The sequence below is a fragment of the Oncorhynchus gorbuscha genome, unplaced genomic scaffold, assembly GCF_021184085.1.
Source record: "Oncorhynchus gorbuscha isolate QuinsamMale2020 ecotype Even-year unplaced genomic scaffold, OgorEven_v1.0 Un_scaffold_3312, whole genome shotgun sequence".
NCBI classification, from domain to species: domain Eukaryota; kingdom Metazoa; phylum Chordata; class Actinopteri; order Salmoniformes; family Salmonidae; genus Oncorhynchus; species Oncorhynchus gorbuscha.
In genome coordinates, this window is record NW_025747585.1 from 1 (window position 1) to 18,684 (window position 18,684).

At 50.7% G+C, this 18,684-nt stretch overlaps 1 protein-coding gene across 1 annotated transcript in view; it reads right to left on the reverse strand.

Moving 5' to 3' along the window:
* Window positions 1–8,051: 8,051 nt before the first annotated feature.
* The window catches only part of LOC124027509 (cleavage stimulation factor subunit 1-like), a 39,174-nt gene continuing 28,541 nt past the window's right edge, over window positions 8,052–18,684 (reverse strand). The window contains exon 4 of the mRNA XM_046339922.1: window positions 8,052–8,406. Coding sequence (XP_046195878.1) covers window positions 8,147–8,406 — 260 coding nt within the window. The 3' untranslated portion in view covers window positions 8,052–8,146. The remainder of the gene's footprint in view (window positions 8,407–18,684) is intronic.

Below are 18,684 nucleotides of genomic sequence, written 5' to 3' on the forward strand. Positions count from 1 at the left end.
AATCTAAATACCAACACTACAAAAAACGTAACGAAAACCGAACCAGCCTATACTTGTGTAAACTAACACATAGCCAGGAACAAGGACACTAAGGACAATCACCCACGACAAACTCAAAGAATATGGCTGCCTAAATATGGTTCCCAATCAGAGACAACGATAAACACCTGCCTCTGATTGAGAACCACTTCAGACAGCCATAGACTTTGCTAGATCACCCCACTAGCTACAATCCCACTATATACACACCACATACAAAACCCCATGCCACACCCTGGCCTGACCCAATACATGAAGATAAACACATAATACTTCGACCAGGGCGTGACACATTTAGATGTGTGTGTGTGTGTGGTCACAAGCGTTCTATTATAAAGGCTGGTAACTCCAATATTAGTGTATTGTATTTTCTCAAGACTTGTGTCATTTGCAGTAAAGTTTAGGTAACAAATCACATTGGATTGTTTTCTTTACATTGTTTTAGCTGTGAGTTCGGTTCACATGAACCACTTTTTATTTGACACACAGAGACTGATCATGTAGATTATATTCTGTGTTTAATTAGTTAAAACCTGCATTTCCCCCTAGCAGGGATTTACATGTTTCGTTGCAAAAAGAAAGTGTCACCTTTTTGGGCCCTCAGCAGTTTGCATCCCTGGAAAAGGAATAGGTCTTCTGAGCAGAGGGCGAGTGCAGAGAAATACAGGAATAGGTCTTCTGAGCAGAGGGCGAGTGCAGAGAAATACAGGAATAGGTCTTCTGAGCAGAGGGCGAGTGCAGAGAAATACAGGAATAGGTCTTCTGAGCAGAGGGCGAGTGCAGAGAAATACAGGAATAGGTCTTCTGAGCAGAGGGCGAGTGCAGAGAAATACAGGAATAGGTCTTCTGAGCAGAGGGCGAGTGCAGAGAAATACAGGAATAGGTCTTCTGAGCAGAGGGCGAGTGCAGAGAGAGAGTTGATTTCAGTTGCAAAAGCAGCAAGGACTTTTCACAAAACTGCATTCAGCAAACGACGGAATTGCGAGAGCTAGCATGTAATAGCAAAATTGCTCAACATAGCAAGCTATTCACTGAGGGCGAATTCATTAAAGAATGTTTAATTGACTCTGCAGCAATAATTTGCCACAACAAGAAAGAGCCGTTTGAAAATGTTTCTGCAGAGATTTAACAGTGACACGGAACAACAGTTGAAAGACGAGGTAAAAGGATTTCATGTATTTCTCCTTGACCCTGGATGAGAGCAGGGATGCACGTGACACGGCTCAGTTGTTGATATTCTTTACGAGGCGTAACCCTACACTTTGAAATGACAGAGGAGCTTGCTTCAGTGCAGTCAATGAAGAGCACCACCACAGGGAAATGTTGATTGGAGGAGGTTAATAAGTTTGTGGCAAGCTGGGACTGAGTTTTGAAAAGTTATCCAGTGGGACCACTGATGGGGGCCCAAACTTGACAGGAAAAAACATTGTCCTTTGGAAGAGGATACATGATCAAGTAGCTGAGCTGAACCCCAGATCAGAAAGTGATTTTCCTGCACCGCATTATTCATCAGGAGGTGTTCTGAAAATGAGCCATGTTGTGGATACAGTCACTAAAGTGGTCTTTATAAGAGCAAAATCTTAAAACCACAGGCAGTTTGTCTCACTGTTGGAAGAGACAGAGTCGGGTCATGGAGATCTCCGTACCACACAAACGTGATATGGGAAGGTGCTTAGCAGGGTTTGGGACCTGAAGTCTGAGATGGCTGAGTTTGGGGAAGGTGCTTTAAAGGATGTGGGACCTGAAGTGGGAGATTGCAGAGTTTTTGCAAATGAAAAGAAAATATGTGGATTTCCCTCAACTGCAAGATGAAGAATGGTTGGCTGATTTTTCCTTCACCGTGGACATCATGGTCCTCATGAATGAACTGAATTCCAGACTACAAGGGAAGGGCCTTTTTGCACATCAGATGTACAGCCTATAAGGGCACAGGGTGAGGCCCAGCCTTGTCAAAGCCTTCAAGGGAAAATTACTCCTCCTGACCCATCAAGTAGATGACAACAATCTCCTTCTGACACTACTAGTCTGTTCCCTATCAGATGACACTACTAGTCTGTTCCCTATCAGATAACACTACTAGTCTGTTCCCTATCAGATGACACTACTAGTCTGTTCCCTATCAGATGACACTACTAGTCTGTTCCCTATCAGATGACACTACTAGTCTGTTCCCTATCAGATGACACCACTAGTCTGTTCCCTATCAGATGACACTACTAGTCTGTTCCCTATCAGATGACACTACTAGTCTGTTCCCTATCAGATGACACTACTAGTCTGTTCCCTATCAGATGACACTACTAGTCTGTTCCCTATCAGATAACACTACTAGTCTGTTCCCTATCAGATGACACTACTAGTCTGTTCCCTATCAGATGACACTACTAGTCTGTTCCCTATCAGATGACACCACTAGTCTGTTCCCTATCAGATGACACTACTAGTCTGTTCTCTATCAGATGACACTACTAGTCTGTTCCCTATCAGATAACACTACTAGTCTGTTCCTATCAGATGACACTACTAGTCTGTTCCCTATCAGATAACACTACTAGTCTGTTCCCTATCAGATGACACTACTAGTCTGTTCCCTATCAGATGACACTACTAGTCTGTTCCCTATCAGATGACACTACTAGTCTGTTCCCTATCAGATAACACTACTAGTCTGTTCCCTATCAGATGACACTACTAGTCTGTTCCTATCAGATGACACTACTAGTCTGTTCCCTATCAGATGACACTACTAGTCTGTTCCCTATCAGATAACACTACTAGTCTGTTCCCTATCAGATGACACTACTAGTCTGTTCCCTATCAGATGACACTACTAGTCTGTTCGCTCCTACTGTTTCCTCTCCTTTCACCTTCAATGTGGATAACTCTCCCACTGTTTCCTCTCCTTTCACCTTCAATGTGGATAACACTCCTACTGTTTCCTCTCCTTTCACCTTCAATGTGGATAACGCTCCTACTGTTTCCTCTCCTTTCACCTTCAACGTGGATAACACTCCCACTGTTTCCTCTCCTTTCACCTTCAATGTGGATAACGCTCCTACTGTTTCCTTTCACCTTCAATGTGGATAACTCTCCTACTGTTTCCTCTCCTTTCACCTTCAATGTGGATAACTCTCCTACTGTTTCCTCTCCTTTCACCTTCAATGTGGATAACGCTCCTACTGTTTCCTTTCACCTTCAATGTGGATAACTCTCCTACTGTTTCCTCTCCTTTCACCTTCAATGTGGATAACTCTCCTACTGTTTCCTCTCCTTTCACCTTCAATGTGGATAACGCTCCTACTGTTTCCTTTCCTTTCACCTTCAATGTGGATAACACTCCTACTGTTTCCTCTCCTTTCACCTTCAATGTGGATAACGCTCCTACTGTTTCCTCTCCTTTCACCTTCAACGTGGATAACACTCCCACTGTTTCCTCTCCTTTCACCTTCAATGTTGATAACACTTCTACTGTTTCCTCTCCTTTCACCTTCAATGTGGATAACGCTCCTACTGTTTCCTCTCCTTTCACCTTCAATGTGGATAACACTCCTGTTTCCTCTCCTTTCACCTTCAATGTGGATAACTCTCCTACTGTTTCCTCTCCTTTCACCTTCAATGTGGATAACTCTCCCACTGTTTCCTCTCCTTTTACCTTCAACGTGGATAACTCTCCTACTGTTTCCTCTCCTTTCACCTTCAATGTGGATAACACTCCTACTGTTTCCTCTCCTTTCACCTTCAATGTTGATAACACTCCTACTGTTTCCTCTCCTTTCACCTTCAATGTGGATAACGCTCCTACTGTTTCCTCTCCTTTCACCTTCAATGTGGATAACACTCCTGTTTCCTCTCCTTTCACCTTCAATGTGGATAACGCTCCTACTGTTTCCTTTCACCTTCAATGTGGATAACTCTCCCACTGTTTCCTCTCCTTTCACCTTCAATGTGGATAACTCTCCCACTGTTTCCTCTCCTTTCACCTTCAATGTGGATAACACTCCTACTGTTTCCTCTCCTTTCACCTTCAATGTGGATAACGCTCCTACTGTTTCCTCTCCTTTCACCTTCAATGTGGATAACACTCCTGTTTCCTCTCCTTTCACCTTCAATGTGGATAACGCTCCTACTGTTTCCTTTCCTTTCACCTTCAATGTGGATAACACTCCTACTGTTTCCTCTCCTTTCACCTTCAATGTGGATAACGCTCCTACTGTTTCCTCTCCTTTCACCTTCAACGTGGATAACACTCCTACTGTTTCCTCTCCTTTCACCTTCAATGTTGATAACACTCCCACTGTTTCCTCTCCTTTCACCTTCAATGTTGATAACACTCCTACTGTTTCCTCTCCTTTCACCTTCAATGTGGATAACGCTCCTACTGTTTCCTTTCCTTTCACCTTCAATGTGGATAACACTCCTACTGTTTCCTCTCCTTTCACCTTCAATGTGGATAACGCTCCTACTGTTTCCTCTCCTTTCACCTTCAACGTGGATAACACTCCTACTGTTTCCTCTCCTTTCACCTTCAATGTTGATAACACTCCCACTGTTTCCTCTCCTTTCACCTTCAATGTTGATAACACTCCCACTGTTTCCTCTCCTTTCACCTTCAATGTGGATAACACTCCTACTGTTTCCTCTCCTTTCACCTTCAACGTGGATAACACTCCTACTGTTTCCTCTCCTTTCACCTTCAATGTTGATAACACTCCCACTGTTTCCTTTCACCTTCAATGTGGATAACACTCCTACTGTTTCCTCTCCTTTCACCTTCAACGTGGATAACACTCCTGTTTCCTCTCCTTTCACCTTCAATGTGGATAACTCTCCTACTGTTTCCTCTCCTTTCACCTTCAATGTGGATAACGCTCCTACTGTTTCCTCTCCTTTCACCTTCAATGTGGATAACACTCCTGTTTCCTCTCCTTTCACCTTCAATGTGGATAACGCTCCTACTGTTTCCTTTCCTTTCACCTTCAATGTGGATAACACTCCTACTGTTTCCTCTCCTTTCACCTTCAATGTGGATAACGCTCCTACTGTTTCCTCTCCTTTCACCTTCAACGTGGATAACACTCCTACTGTTTCCTCTCCTTTCACCTTCAATGTTGATAACACTCCCACTGTTTCCTCTCCTTTCACCTTCAATGTTGATAACACTCCTACTGTTTCCTCTCCTTTCACCTTCAATGTGGATAACGCTCCTACTGTTTCCTTTCCTTTCACCTTCAATGTGGATAACACTCCTACTGTTTCCTCTCCTTTCACCTTCAATGTGGATAACGCTCCTACTGTTTCCTCTCCTTTCACCTTCAACGTGGATAACACTCCTACTGTTTTCTCCTTTCACCTTCAATGTTGATACTGTTTCCTCTCCTTTCACCTTCAATGTTGATAACTCCCACTGTTTCCTCTCCTTTCACCTTCAATGTGGATAACACTCCTACTGTTTCCTCTCCTTTCACCTTCAACGTGGATAACACTCCTGTTTCCTCTCCTTTCACCTTCAATGTGGATAACACTCCTACTGTTTCCTCTCCTTTCACCTTCAATGTGGATAACACTCCTACTGTTTCCTCTCCTTTCACCTTCAATGTGGATAACACTCCTACTGTTTCCTCTCCTTTCACCTTCAATGTGGATAACACTCCTGTTTCCTCTCCTTTCACCTTCAATGTGGATAACACTCCTACTGTTTCCTCTCCTTTCACCTTCAACGTGGATAACACTCCTACTGTTTCCTCTCCTTTCACCTTCAATGTGGATCACGCTCCCACTGACCTGCAACTTGAGCTGATCGATCTTCAGTCTGATGCAGTGATTGGAGAACTATTCAAAACAATGTCACTGACAAGGTTCTATGAGTCTCTCGATGAACAAAGCTTTCCAAAGATTAGGAGTCATGCTCAGAAGATGTTTGTACTGTTTGGGTCAACCTATGTATGTGAAGACATTTTCAGTGATGAAACATAAGTCAAGGCACAGATCATCTCTTACCGACTCACCTCTCAGTAATCCTGAGCAGTTTCAGAAACTATACCTGCCTTCACTGCTCTAGTCAATGCCCATCAGAGACTTAACACCTCACACTGATTGAGTAGTTTAAATGTAATGTTGAGCTTCTCTCTCTCCTGTGTTTTTGTGCATACCAACCCGTTAACATGAGTTCTGTCCGTGGTGCTGAATGCACAGTGTACTTTGCCTCCCATGTAGTTCATTGCATGTTTAATAATAAATACCTACCAAAAGGAGAACATGGTTTATTTCTGTGCATGTTAAGAGCGTCTGCTAAATGACTTAAATGTAAATGTAATGTTAAAAAGTCAAATAAGTAGCATATCTGGACGTGATTTACAGTAGATATATCTGTCACAGTCATACACATGATGTATAATCCTGTAATATGATTTTTTAAATGTATTTTTATTTAACGAGGCAAGTTAGTTAAGAACACATTGAAAATAACAATGACGGCCTAGGAACAGTGGGTTAACTAGCCTAGGAACAGTGGGTTAACTAGCCTAGGAACAGTGGGTTAACTGGCCTAGGAACAGTGGGTTAACTGGCCTAGGAACAGTGGGTTAACTAGCCTAGGAACAGTGGGTTAACTAGCCTAGGAACAGTGGGTTAACTAGCCTAGGAACAGTGGGTTAACCAGCCTAGGAACAGTGGGTTAACCAGCCTAGGAACAGTGAGTTAACCAGCCTAGGAACAGTGGGTTAACCAGCCTAGGAACAGTGGGTTAACCAGCCTAGGAACAGTGGGTTAACCAGCCTAGGAACAGTGGGTTAACCAGCCTAGGAACAGTGGGTTAACCAGCCTAGGAACAGTGGGTTAACTAGCCTAGGAACAGTGGGTTAACTAGCCTAGGAACAGTGGGTTAACTAGCCTAGGAACAATGGGTTAAACCAGCCTAGGAACAGTGGGTTAACCAGCCTAGGAACAGTGGGTTAACTAGCCTAGGAACAGTGGGTTAACCAGCCTAGGAACAGTGGGTTAACCAGCCTAGGAACAGTGGGTTAACCAGCCTAGGAACAGTGGGTTAACTAGCCTAGGAACAGTGGGTTAACTAGCCTAGGAACAGTGGGTTAACTAGCCTAGGAACAGTGGGTTAACTAGCCTAGGAACAGTGGGTTAAGTAGCCTAGGAACAATGGGTTAACTAGCCTAGGAACAATGGGTTAACTAGCCTAGGAACAGTGGGTTAACCAGCCTAGGAACAGTGGGTTAACCAGCCTAGGAACAGTGGGTTAACTGCCTTGTTCAGGGGCAGAACAAAAGATTTGTACCATGTCAGCTCGGGGACTCGATCTTTCGGTTACTAGTCCATTCTCTAACCACTAGGCTACCTGCCGCGCGATTCTGGGCAAAAATACATTCTAATGTGGCCCTCCATGGAAAATAATTACCAGGCGTGCTATAGAACAACAGTGCATATTTCTATACTATAGAACGTTTAACTTTATACTTAGAACATTTAAGTCTAAGATTCAAGACTAATTTCAAGTCAAAGAACTGACAGGAAAACTTATTTTCTTCAATGTTTTAATAAAAATGTGTAACATCAGAAAGACAAAAACAAAAAAAGGGGAAAACCACAAACTCAACGACGGAGTTGTTTTATCAAAAGATTAAAGAAACGTATTAATGAGCATGTTGCTCACGGTCTTCAAAATATCTAGAAGATTAGTTAATGATTACTATTCCCAACAACGCTGTTCATGTAATCAGCCAGCCAATCAGCTGTGTTCTCTACCAACATGGCTCCCCACCATGGTGAAACCAGGCCCAGATAGAAACTCACTGGTCAAACACGGCCGCCTGGCTGTCATACCTGGGTACTACAGTCATGACAAGCCATTACAGAGTCATCAGAAAGACTCCACTAGCGCCACTGAAATCCAGTCCAAGATGGAGGCAGGGTAGTCAACTCAGACACGGTTTGTTGTAACGTCTGAGGCTGCAGGACCCCGATGCTGTTCAGTGTCAGGTAAGGAGCGGTTTGGCTGTGGAGTCGTCAATGGGGGCTTCCTCAGTGGCGAGGGATTTTGTTTGGGCTCTGTGGTAGTGTGTTGGTACAGAGGGGTCAGAGGTACAACAGAGGGGTCTCAGTCGGTGGTAGTACGTCTGTACCAGAAGCGGGCCCTGAAGTCATCACTACAGGTCATGAACCCTGGGTTGGTGGGGGAGTGGACGATACAGCGGACTATGTTGTTGTGACCCAGGGACAGAAGGTTCTTCCTCTCTGCAGATCGGGAGTCCCAGCAGCATAGAGAGATGGTTCTCTCATCAGGCAGCAGAACATAGTCCTCTGTGTGGTTGAACACACCCTGGGTACGATGCATCTGACGACCACTCAGACCAGCACCTGACGGGAGGAAGACACACACGGATAAGTTATGGGCAAGAATGATTCCACATCAGAGTAACTTTGTCCTGACTCAAACAAAACACCACCCCAGAACTCCTCTCTCTTTGTCCTGACTCAACCCACCCCAGACCTCTCTCTTTGTCCTGACTCAACCCACCCCAGACCACCTCTCTCTTTGTCCTGACTCAACCCACCCCAGACCTCCTCTCTCTTTGTCCTGACTCAACCCACCCCCCAGAACTCCCCTCTCTTTGTCCTGACTCAACCCACCCCAGACCTCCTCTCTCTTTGTCCTGACTCAACCCACCCCAGACCTCCTCTCTCTTTGTCCTGACTCAACCCACCCCAGACCTCCTCTCTCTTTGTCCTGACTCAACCCACCCCAGACCTCTCTGTTGTCCTGACTCTCTTTGTCCTGACTCAACCCACCCCAGAACTCCCCTCTCTTTGTCCTGACTCAACCCCTCCCAGACCTCCTCTCTCTTTGTCCTGACTCAACCCACCCCAGACCTCCTCTCTCTTTGTCCTGACTCAACACCACCCCAGACCTCTCTCTTTGTCCTGACTCAACCCACCCCAGACCTCTCTCTTTGTCCTGACTCAACCCACCCCAGACCTCTCTCTTTGTCCTGACTCAACCCACCCCAGAACTCCCCTCTCTTTGTCCTGACTCAACCCACCCCAGACCTCCTCTCTCTTTGTCCTGACTCAACCCACCCCAGAACTCCCCTCTCTTTGTCCTGACTCAACCCACCCCCCAGAACTCCCCTCTCTTTGTCCTGACTCAACCCACCCCAGAACTCCCCTCTCTTTGTCCTGACTCAACCCACCCCAGAACTCCCCTCTCTTTGTCCTGACTCAACCCACCCCAGAACCTCTCTCTTTGTCCTGACTCAACCCACCCCCAGAACTCCCCTCTCTTTGTCCTGACTCAACCCATCCCAGACTCCCTCTCTTTGTCCTGACTCAACCCATCCCAGACCTCTCTCTCTTTGTCCTGACTCAACCCATCCCAGACCTTTGTCCTGACTCAACCCACCCCCAGACCTCCTCTTTGTCTCAGACCTCTCTTTGTCCTGACTCAACCCACCCCAGACCTCTCTCTTTGTCCTGACTCAACCCACCCCAGACCTCTCTCTTTGTCCTGACTCAACCCACCCCAGACCTCCTCTCTCTTTGTCCTGACTCAACCCACCCCAGACCTCCTCTCTCTTTGTCCTGACTCAACCCACCCCAGAACTCCCTCTCTCTTTGTCCTGACTCAACCCACCCCAGACTCCTCTCTTTGTCCTGACCTCTCCTCTTTGTCCTGACTCAACCCACCCCAGACCTCCTCTCTCTTTGTCCTGACTCAACCCACCCCAGACCTCCTCTCTCTTTGTCCTGACTCAACCCACCCCAGACCCCACTCCTCTCTCTTTGTCCTGACTCAACCCACCCCAGAACTCCCCTCTCTTTGTCCTGACTCAACCCACCCCAGACTCCCCTCTCTTTGTCCTGACTCAACCCACCCCAGAACTCCCTCTCTTTGTCCTGACTCAACCCACCCCAGACCTCTTTGTCCTGACTCTCTTTGTCCTCTTTGACTCAACCCACCCCAGACCTCTCTTTGTCCTGACTCAACCCACCCCAGACTCTCTCTTTGTCCTGACTCAACCCACCCCAGACCTCCCTCTCTTTGTCCTGACTCAACCCACCCCAGACCTCCTCTCTCTTTGTCCTGACTCAACCCACCCCAGACTCCCCTCTCTTTGTCCTGACTCAACCCACCCCCTCTCCCCCCACCCACTCCCCTCTCTTTGTCCTGACTCAACCCACCCCAGAACTCCCCTCTCTTTGTCCTGACTCAACCCACCCCCAGAACTCCCCTCTCTTTGTCCTGACTCAACCCACCCCAGAACTCCCCTCTCTTTGTCCTGACTCAACCCACCCCAGAACTCCCCTCTCTTTGTCCTGACTCAACCCACCCCAGACCTCCTCTCTCTTTGTCCTGACTCAACCCACCCCAGACCTCCTCTCTCTTTGTCCTGACTCAACCCACCCCAGACTCCTCTCTTTGTCCTGACTCAACCCACCCCAGACCTCTCTCTTTGTCCTGACTCAACCCACCCCAGACTCCTCTCCTTTGTCCTGACTCAACCCACCCCAGACCTCCTCTCTTTGTCCTGACTCAACCCACCCCAGAACTCCCTCTCTTTGTCCTGACTCAACCCACCCCAGACCTCAAGACTCTCTTTGTCCTGACTCAACCCACCCCAGACCTCCTCTCTCTTTGTCCTGACTCAACCCACCCCAGAACTCCTCTCTCTTTGTCCTGACTCAACCCACCCCAGACTCTCTCTTTGTCCTGACTCAACCCACCCCAGAACTCCTCTCTCTTTGTCCTGACTCAACCCACCCCAGAACTCCCTCTCTTTGTCCTGACTCAACCCACCCCAGAACTCCCCTCTCTTTGTCCTGACTCAACCCACCCCAGACCTCCTCTCTTTGTCCTGACTCAACCCACCCCAGAACTCCTCTCTCTTTGTCCTGACTCAACCCACCCCAGAACTCCCTCTCTTTGTCCTGACTCAACCCACCCCAGAACTCCCTCTCTTTGTCCTGACTCAACCCACCCCAGACCTCCTCTCTTTGTCCTGACTCAACCCACCCCCCAGACCTCCAGAACTCCTCTTTGTCCTGACTCAACCCACCCCAGAACTCCCTCTCTTTGTCCTGACTCAACCCACCCCAGACCTCCTCTCTCTTTGTCCTGACTCAACCCACCCCCAGAACTCCTCTCTCTTTGTCCTGACTCAACCCACCCCAGACCTCCTCTCTTTGTCCTGACTCAACCCACCCCAGAACTCCCTCTCTTTGTCCTGACTCAACCCACCCCAGACTCCCCTCTCTTTGTCCTGACTCAACCCACCCCAGAACTCCCCTCTCTTTGTCCTGACTCAACCCACCCCAGACCTCCTCTCTCTTTGTCCTGACTCAACCCACCCCAGAACTCCCCTCTCTTTGTCCTGACTCAACCCACCCCAGAACTCAACCCACCCCCTCTCTCTTTGTCCTGACTCAACCCACCCACTCTCCTGACTCAACCCACCCCAGAACTCCTCTCTCTTTGTCCTGACTCAACCCACCCCAGACCTCCTCTCTCTTTGTCCTGACTCAACCCACCCCAGAACTCCTCTCTTTGTCCTGACTCAACCCACCCCAGACCTCTTTGTCCTGACTCAACCCACCCCAGACCTCTCTTTGTCCTGACTCAACCCACCCCAGAACTCCCTCTCTTTGTCCTGACTCAACCCACCCCAGACCTCCTCTCTCTTTGTCCTGACTCAACCCACCCCAGACCTCCTCTCTCTTTGTCCTGACTCAACCCACCCCAGACCTCCTCTCTCTTTGTCCTGACTCAACCCACCCCAGACCTCCTCTCTCTTTGTCCTGACTCAACCCACCCCAGACCTCCTCTCTCTTTGTCCTGACTCAACCCACCCCAGACCTCCTCAGAACTCTCTTTGTCCTGACTCAACCCACCCCAGACTCCTCTCTCTTTGTCCCTCAACCCACCCAGACCTCTCTCTTTGTCCTGACTCAACCCACCCCAGACCTCCTCTCTCTTTGTCCTGACTCAACCCACCCCAGAACTCCCCTCTCTTTGTCCTGACTCAACCCACCCCAGACCTCTCTCTTTGTCCTGACTCAACCCACCCCAGACCTCTCTCTTTGTCCTGACTCAACCCACCCCCCAGAACTCCCCTCTCTTTGTCCTGACTCAACCCACCCCCAGAACTCCCCTCTCTTTGTCCTGACTCAACCCACCCCCAGAACTCCCCTCTCTTTGTCCTGACTCAACCCACCCCCCAGAACTCCCCTCTCTTTGTCCTGACTCAACCCACCCCCCAGAACTCCCCTCTCTTTGTCCTGACTCAACCCACCCCAGACCTCCTCTTTGTCCTGACTCAACCCACCCCAGACCTCCTCTCTCTTTGTCCTGACTCAACCCACCCCAGACCTCCCCTCTCTTTGTCCTGACTCAACCCACCCCAGACCTCCTCTCCCTTTGTCCTGACTCAACCCACCCCAGACCTCCTCTCTCTTTGTCCTGACTCAACCCACCCCAGAACTCCCCTCTCTTTGTCCTGACTCAACCCACCCCAGAACTCCCCTCTCTTTGTCCTGACTCAACCCACCCCAGAACTCCCCTCTCTTTGTCCTGACTCAACCAACACCACCCCAGAACTCCCCTCTCTTTGTCCTGACTCAACCCACCCCCCAGAACTCCCATCTCTTTGTCCTGACTCAACCCACCCCAGAACTCCCCTCTCTCTTCGTCCTGACTCAACCCATCCCAGACCCCCTCTCTTTGTCCTGACTCAACCCACCCCAGACCTCCTCTCTCTTTGTCCTGACTCAACCCACCCCAGACCTCTCTCTCTTTGTCCTGACTCAACCCACCCCAGACCTCCTCTCTTTGTCCTGACTCAACCCACCCCAGACTCCCTCTCTTTGTCCTGACTCAACCCACCCCAGAACTCCCCTCTCTTTGTCCTGACTCAACCCACCCCCAGAACTCCCCTCTCTTTGTCCTGACTCAACACCACCCCAGAACTCCCCTCTTTGTCCTGACTCAACCCACCCCAGAACTCCCCTCTCTTTGTCCTGACTCAACCCATCCCAGAACTCCTCTCTCTTTGTCCTGACTCAACCCACCCCAGAACTCCTCTCTTTGTCCTGACTCAACCCACCCCCAGAACTCCCATCTCTTTGTCCTGACTCAACCCACCCCAGACCTCCCTCTCTTTGTCCTGACTCAACCAACACCACCCCAGAACTCCCCTCTCTTTGTCCTGACTCAACCAACACCACCCCAGAACTCCCCTCTCTTTGTCCTGACTCAACCCACCCCCAGAACTCCCATCGCTTTGTCCTGACTCAACCCACCCCAGAACTCCCTCTCTTGTCCTGACTCAACCCACCCCAGAACTCCCCTCTCTTTGTCCTGACTCAACCCACCCCAGAACTCCCCTCTCTTCGTCCTGACTCAACCCATCCCAGAACTCCCCTCTCTTTGTCCCGACTCAACCCACCCCAGACCTCCTCTCTCTTTGTCCTGACTCAACCCACCCCAGACCTCTCTCTTTGTCCTGACTCAACCCACCCCAGACCTCTCTCTTTGTCCTGACTCAACCCACCCCAGACCTCCTCTCTCTTTGTCCTGATTCAACCCACCCCAGACCTCCTCTCTCTTTGTCCTGACTCAACCCACCCCAGACCTCCTCTCTCTTTGTCCTGACTCAACCCACCCCAGAACTCCTCTCTTTGTCCTGACTCAACCCACCCCAGAACTCCCTCTCTTTGTCCTGACTCAACCAACCCACCCCAGAACTCCCCTCTCTTTGTCCTGACTCAACCAACACCACCCCAGAACTCCCCTCTCTTTGTCCTGACTCAACCCACCCCAGAACCCTCTCTCTTTGTCCTGACTCAACCCATCCCAGAACTCCTCTCTCTTTGTCCTGACTCAACCCACCCCAGACCTCTCTCTTTGTCCTGACTCAACCCACCCCAGACCTCCTCTCTCTTTGTCCTGACTCAACCCATCCCAGACCTCCTCTCTCTTTGTCCTGACTCAACCCACCCCAGACCTCTCTCTTTGTCCTGACTCAACCCACCCCAGACCTCTCTCTTTGTCCTGACTCAACCCACCCCAGAACTCCCCTCTCTTTGTCCTGACTCAACCCACCCCAGACCTCCTCTCTCTTTGTCCTGACTCAACCCACCCCAGAACTCTTTGTCCCTCTCTTTGTCCTGACTCAACCCACCCCCAGAACTCCCCTCTTTGTCCTGACTCAACCCACCCCAGAACTCCCTCTCTTGTCCTGACTCAACCCACCCCAGAACTCCCCCTCTCTCTTTGTCCTGACTCAACCCATCCCAGAACTCCCCTCTCTTTGTCCTGACTCAACCCACCCCAGACCTCCCTCTCTTTGTCCTGACTCAACCCATCCCAGACCTCCTCTCTCTTTGTCCTGACTCAACCCACCCCAGACCTCTCTCTTTGTCCTGACTCAACCCACCCCAGACCTCTCTCTTTGTCCTGACTCAACCCACCCCAGAACTCCCCTCTCTTTGTCCTGACTCAACCCACCCCAGACCTCCTCTCTCTTTGTCCTGACTCAACCCACCCCAGAACTCCCCTCTCTTTGTCCTGACTCAACCCACCCCAGAACTCCCCTCTCTTTGTCCTGACTCAACCCACCCCAGAACTCCCCTCTCTTCGTCCTGACTCAACCCACCCCAGAACTCCCCTCTCTTCGTCCTGACTCAACCCATCCCAGAACTCCCCTCTCTTTGTCCTGACTCAACCCATCCCAGACCTCCTCTCTCTTTGTCCTGACTCAACCCATCCCAGACCTCCTCTCTCTTTGTCCTGACTCAACCCACCCCAGACCTCTCTCTTTGTCCTGACTCAACCCACCCCAGACCTCTCTCTTTGTCCTGACTCAACCCACCCCAGACCTCCTCTCCCTTTGTCCTGACTCAACCCACCCCAGACCTCCTCTCTCTTTGTCCTGACTCAACCCACCCCAGAACTCCCCTCTCTTTGTCCTGACTCAACCCACCCCAGACTCCCTCCCTTTGTCCTGACTCAACCCACCCCAGACCTCCTCTCTCTTTGTCCTGACTCAACCCACCCCAGACCTCTCTTTGTCCCCAACCCCCCAGAACTCCTCTCTCTTTGTCCTGACTCAACCCACCCCAGACCTCTCTCTTTGTCCTGACTCAACCCACCCCAGACCTCCTCTCTCTTTGTCCTGACTCAACCCACCCCAGAACTCCCCTCTCTTTGTCCTGACTCAACCCACCCAAGAACTCCCCTCTCTTTGTCCTGACTCAACCCACCCCAGACCCCTCTCTTTGTCCTGACTCAACCCACCCCAGAACTCCCCTCTCTTTGTCCTGACTCAACCCACCCCAGAACTCCCCTCTCTTTGTCCTGACTCAACCCACCCCAGAACTCCCCTCTCTTTGTCCTGACTCAACCCACCCCAGACCTCCTCTCTCTTTGTCCTGACTCAACCCACCCCAGACCTCCTCTCTCTTTGTCCTGACTCAACCCACCCCAGACCTCCTCTCTTTGTCCTGACTCAACCCACCCCAGACCTCCTCTCTCTTTGTCCTGACTCAACCCACCCCACCTCCCCTCTCTTTGTCCTGACTCAACCCACCCCAGACCTCTCTTTGTCCTGACTCAACCCACCCCAGAACTCCCCTCTCTTTGTCCTGACTCAACCCTCCCAGACCTCCCTCTCTTTGTCCTGACTCAACCCACCCCAGACCTCCTCTCTCTTTGTCCTGACTCAACCCACCCCAGACCTCTCTCTTTGTCCTGACTCAACCCAGACCTCTCTCTTTGTCCTGACTCAACCCCAGACCTCCTCTCTTTGTCCTGACTCAGACCTCTCTCTTTGTCCTGACTCAACCCACCCCAGACCTCTCTCTTTGTCCTGACTCAACCCACCCCAGAACTCCCCTCTCTTTGTCCTGACTCAACCCACCCCAGACCTCCTCCTCTCTTTGTCCTGACTCAACCCACCCCAGAACTCCCCTCTCTTTGTCCTGACTCAACCCACCCCAGAACTCCCTCTCTTTGTCCTGACTCAACCCACCCCAGAACCTCTCTTTGTCCTGACTCAACCCACCCCAGAACTCCCCTCTCTTGTCCTGACTCAACCCACCCCAGAACTCCCCCTCTTTGTCCTGACTCAACCCATCCCAGAACTCCCCTCTCTTTGTCCTGACTCAACCCATCCCAGACCTCCTCTCTCTTTGTCCTGACTCAACCCACCCCAGACCTCTCTCTTTGTCCTGACTCAACCCACCCCAGACCTCTCTCTTTGTCCTGACTCAGACCTCCTCTCCCTTTGTCCCAACCCCCCAGACCTCTCTCTTTGTCCCTCAACCCACCCCAGACCTCCTCTCTCTTTGTCCTGACTCAACCCACCCCAGACCTCCTCTCTCTTTGTCCTGACTCAACCCACCCCAGACCTCTCTCTTTGTCCTGACTCAACCCACCCCAGACCTCCTCTCCCTTTGTCCTGACTCAACCCACCCCAGACCTCCTCTCTCTTTGTCCTGACTCAACCCACCCCAGAACTCCTCTCTCTTTGTCCTGACTCAACCCACCCCAGACCTCTCTCTTTGTCCTGACTCAACCCACCCCAGAACTCCCTCTCTCTTTGTCCTGACTCAACCCACCCCAGAACTCCCCTCTCTTTGTCCTGACTCAACCCATCCCAGACCTCCCCTCTCTTTGTCCTGACTCAACCCACCCCAGACCTCCTCTCTCTTTGTCCTGACTCAACCCACCCCAGACTCCCTCTCTTTGTCCTGACTCAACCCACCCCAGAACTCCCCTCTCTTTGTCCTGACTCAACCCACCCCAGAACTCCTCTCTTTGTCCTGACTCAACCCACCCCAGACCTCCCTCTCTTTGTCCTGACTCAACCCACCCCAGAACTCCTCTCTTTGTCCTGACTCAACCCACCCCAGACCTCCCTCTCTTTGTCCTGACTCAACCCACCCCAGACCTCTCTCTTTGTCCTGACTCAACCCACCCCAGAACTCCCTCTCTCTTTGTCCTGACTCACCCACCAACACCACCCCAGAACTCCCTCTCTTTGTCCTGACTCAACCCACCCCCCAGAACTCCCTCTCTTTGTCCTGACTCAACCCACCCCAGAACTCCCCTCTTTGTCCTGACTCAACCCACCCCAGAACTCCCCTCTTTGTCCTGACTCAACCCACCCCAGACCTCCTCTCTCTTTGTCCTGACTCAACCCACCCCTCTCTCTTTGTCCTGACTCAACCCACCCCAGAACCTCTCTTTGTCCTGACTCAACCCACCCCAGAACTCCTCTCTTTGTCCTGACTCAACCCACCCCAGAACTCCCCTCTCTTTGTCCTGACTCAACCCACCCCAGAACTCCTCTCTCTTTGTCCTGACTCAACCCACCCCAGAACTCCTCTCTCTTTGTCCTGACTCAACCCACCCCAGACTCCCTCTCTTTGTCCTGACTCAACCCACCCCAGAACTCCCTCTCTTTGTCCTGACTCAACCCACCCCAGAACTCCCCTCTCTTTGTCCTGACTCAACCCACCCCAGACCTCCTCTCTCTTTGTCCTGACTCAACCCACCCCAGACCTCCTCTCTTTGTCCTGACTCAACCCACCCCAGACCTCCTCTCTCTTTGTCCTGACTCAACCCACCCCAGAACTCTTTGTCCTCTCAACCCACCCCAGACCTCTTTGTCCTGACTCAACCCACCCCAGAACTCCCCTCTCTTTGTCCTGACTCAACCCACCCCAGAACTCCTCTCTCTTTGTCCTGACTCAACCCACCCCAGAACTCCCTCTCTTTGTCCTGACTCAACCCACCCCAGACCTCTCTCTTTGTCCTGACTCAACCCACCCCTCCCTCTCTTTGTCCTGACTCAACCCACCCCCCAGAACTCCCCTCTCTTTGTCCTGACTCAACCCACCCCCCAGAACTCCCTCTCTTTGTCCTGACTCAACCCAGCCCCCCCCAGAACTCCCCTCTGACTTGTCCTGACTCAACCCACCCCCAGAACTCCCTCTCTTTGTCCTGACTCAACCCACCCCCAGAACTCCCTCTCTTTGTCCTGACTCAACCCACCCCAGACCTCCTCTCTTTGTCCTGACTCAACCCACCCCAGACCTCCTCTCTCTTTGTCCTGACTCAACCCACCCCAGAACTCCCCTCTCTTTGTCCTGACTCAACCCACCCCAGACCTCCTCTCCCTTTGTCCTGACTCAACCCACCCCAGACCTCCTCTCTCTTTGTCCTGACTCAACCCACCCCAGAACTCCCTCTCTTTGTCCTGACTCAACCCACCCCAGAACTCCTCTCTTTGTCCTGACTCAACCCACCCCAGAACTCCCCTCTCTTTGTCCTGACTCAACCAACACCACCCCAGAACTCCCCCTCTCTTTGTCCTGACTCAACCCACCCCCAGAACTCCCTCTCTTTGTCCTGACTCAACCCACCCCAGAACTCCCCTCTCTTTGTCCTGACTCAACCCACCCCAGAACTCCCTCTCTTTGTCCTGACTCAACCCACCCCAGACCTCCTCTCTCTTTGTCCTGACTCAACCCACCCCAGACCTCCTCTCTCTTTGTCCTGACTCAACCCACCCCAGACCTCTCTCTTTGTCCTGACTCAACCCACCCCAGACCTCCCTCTCTTTGTCCTGACTCAACCCA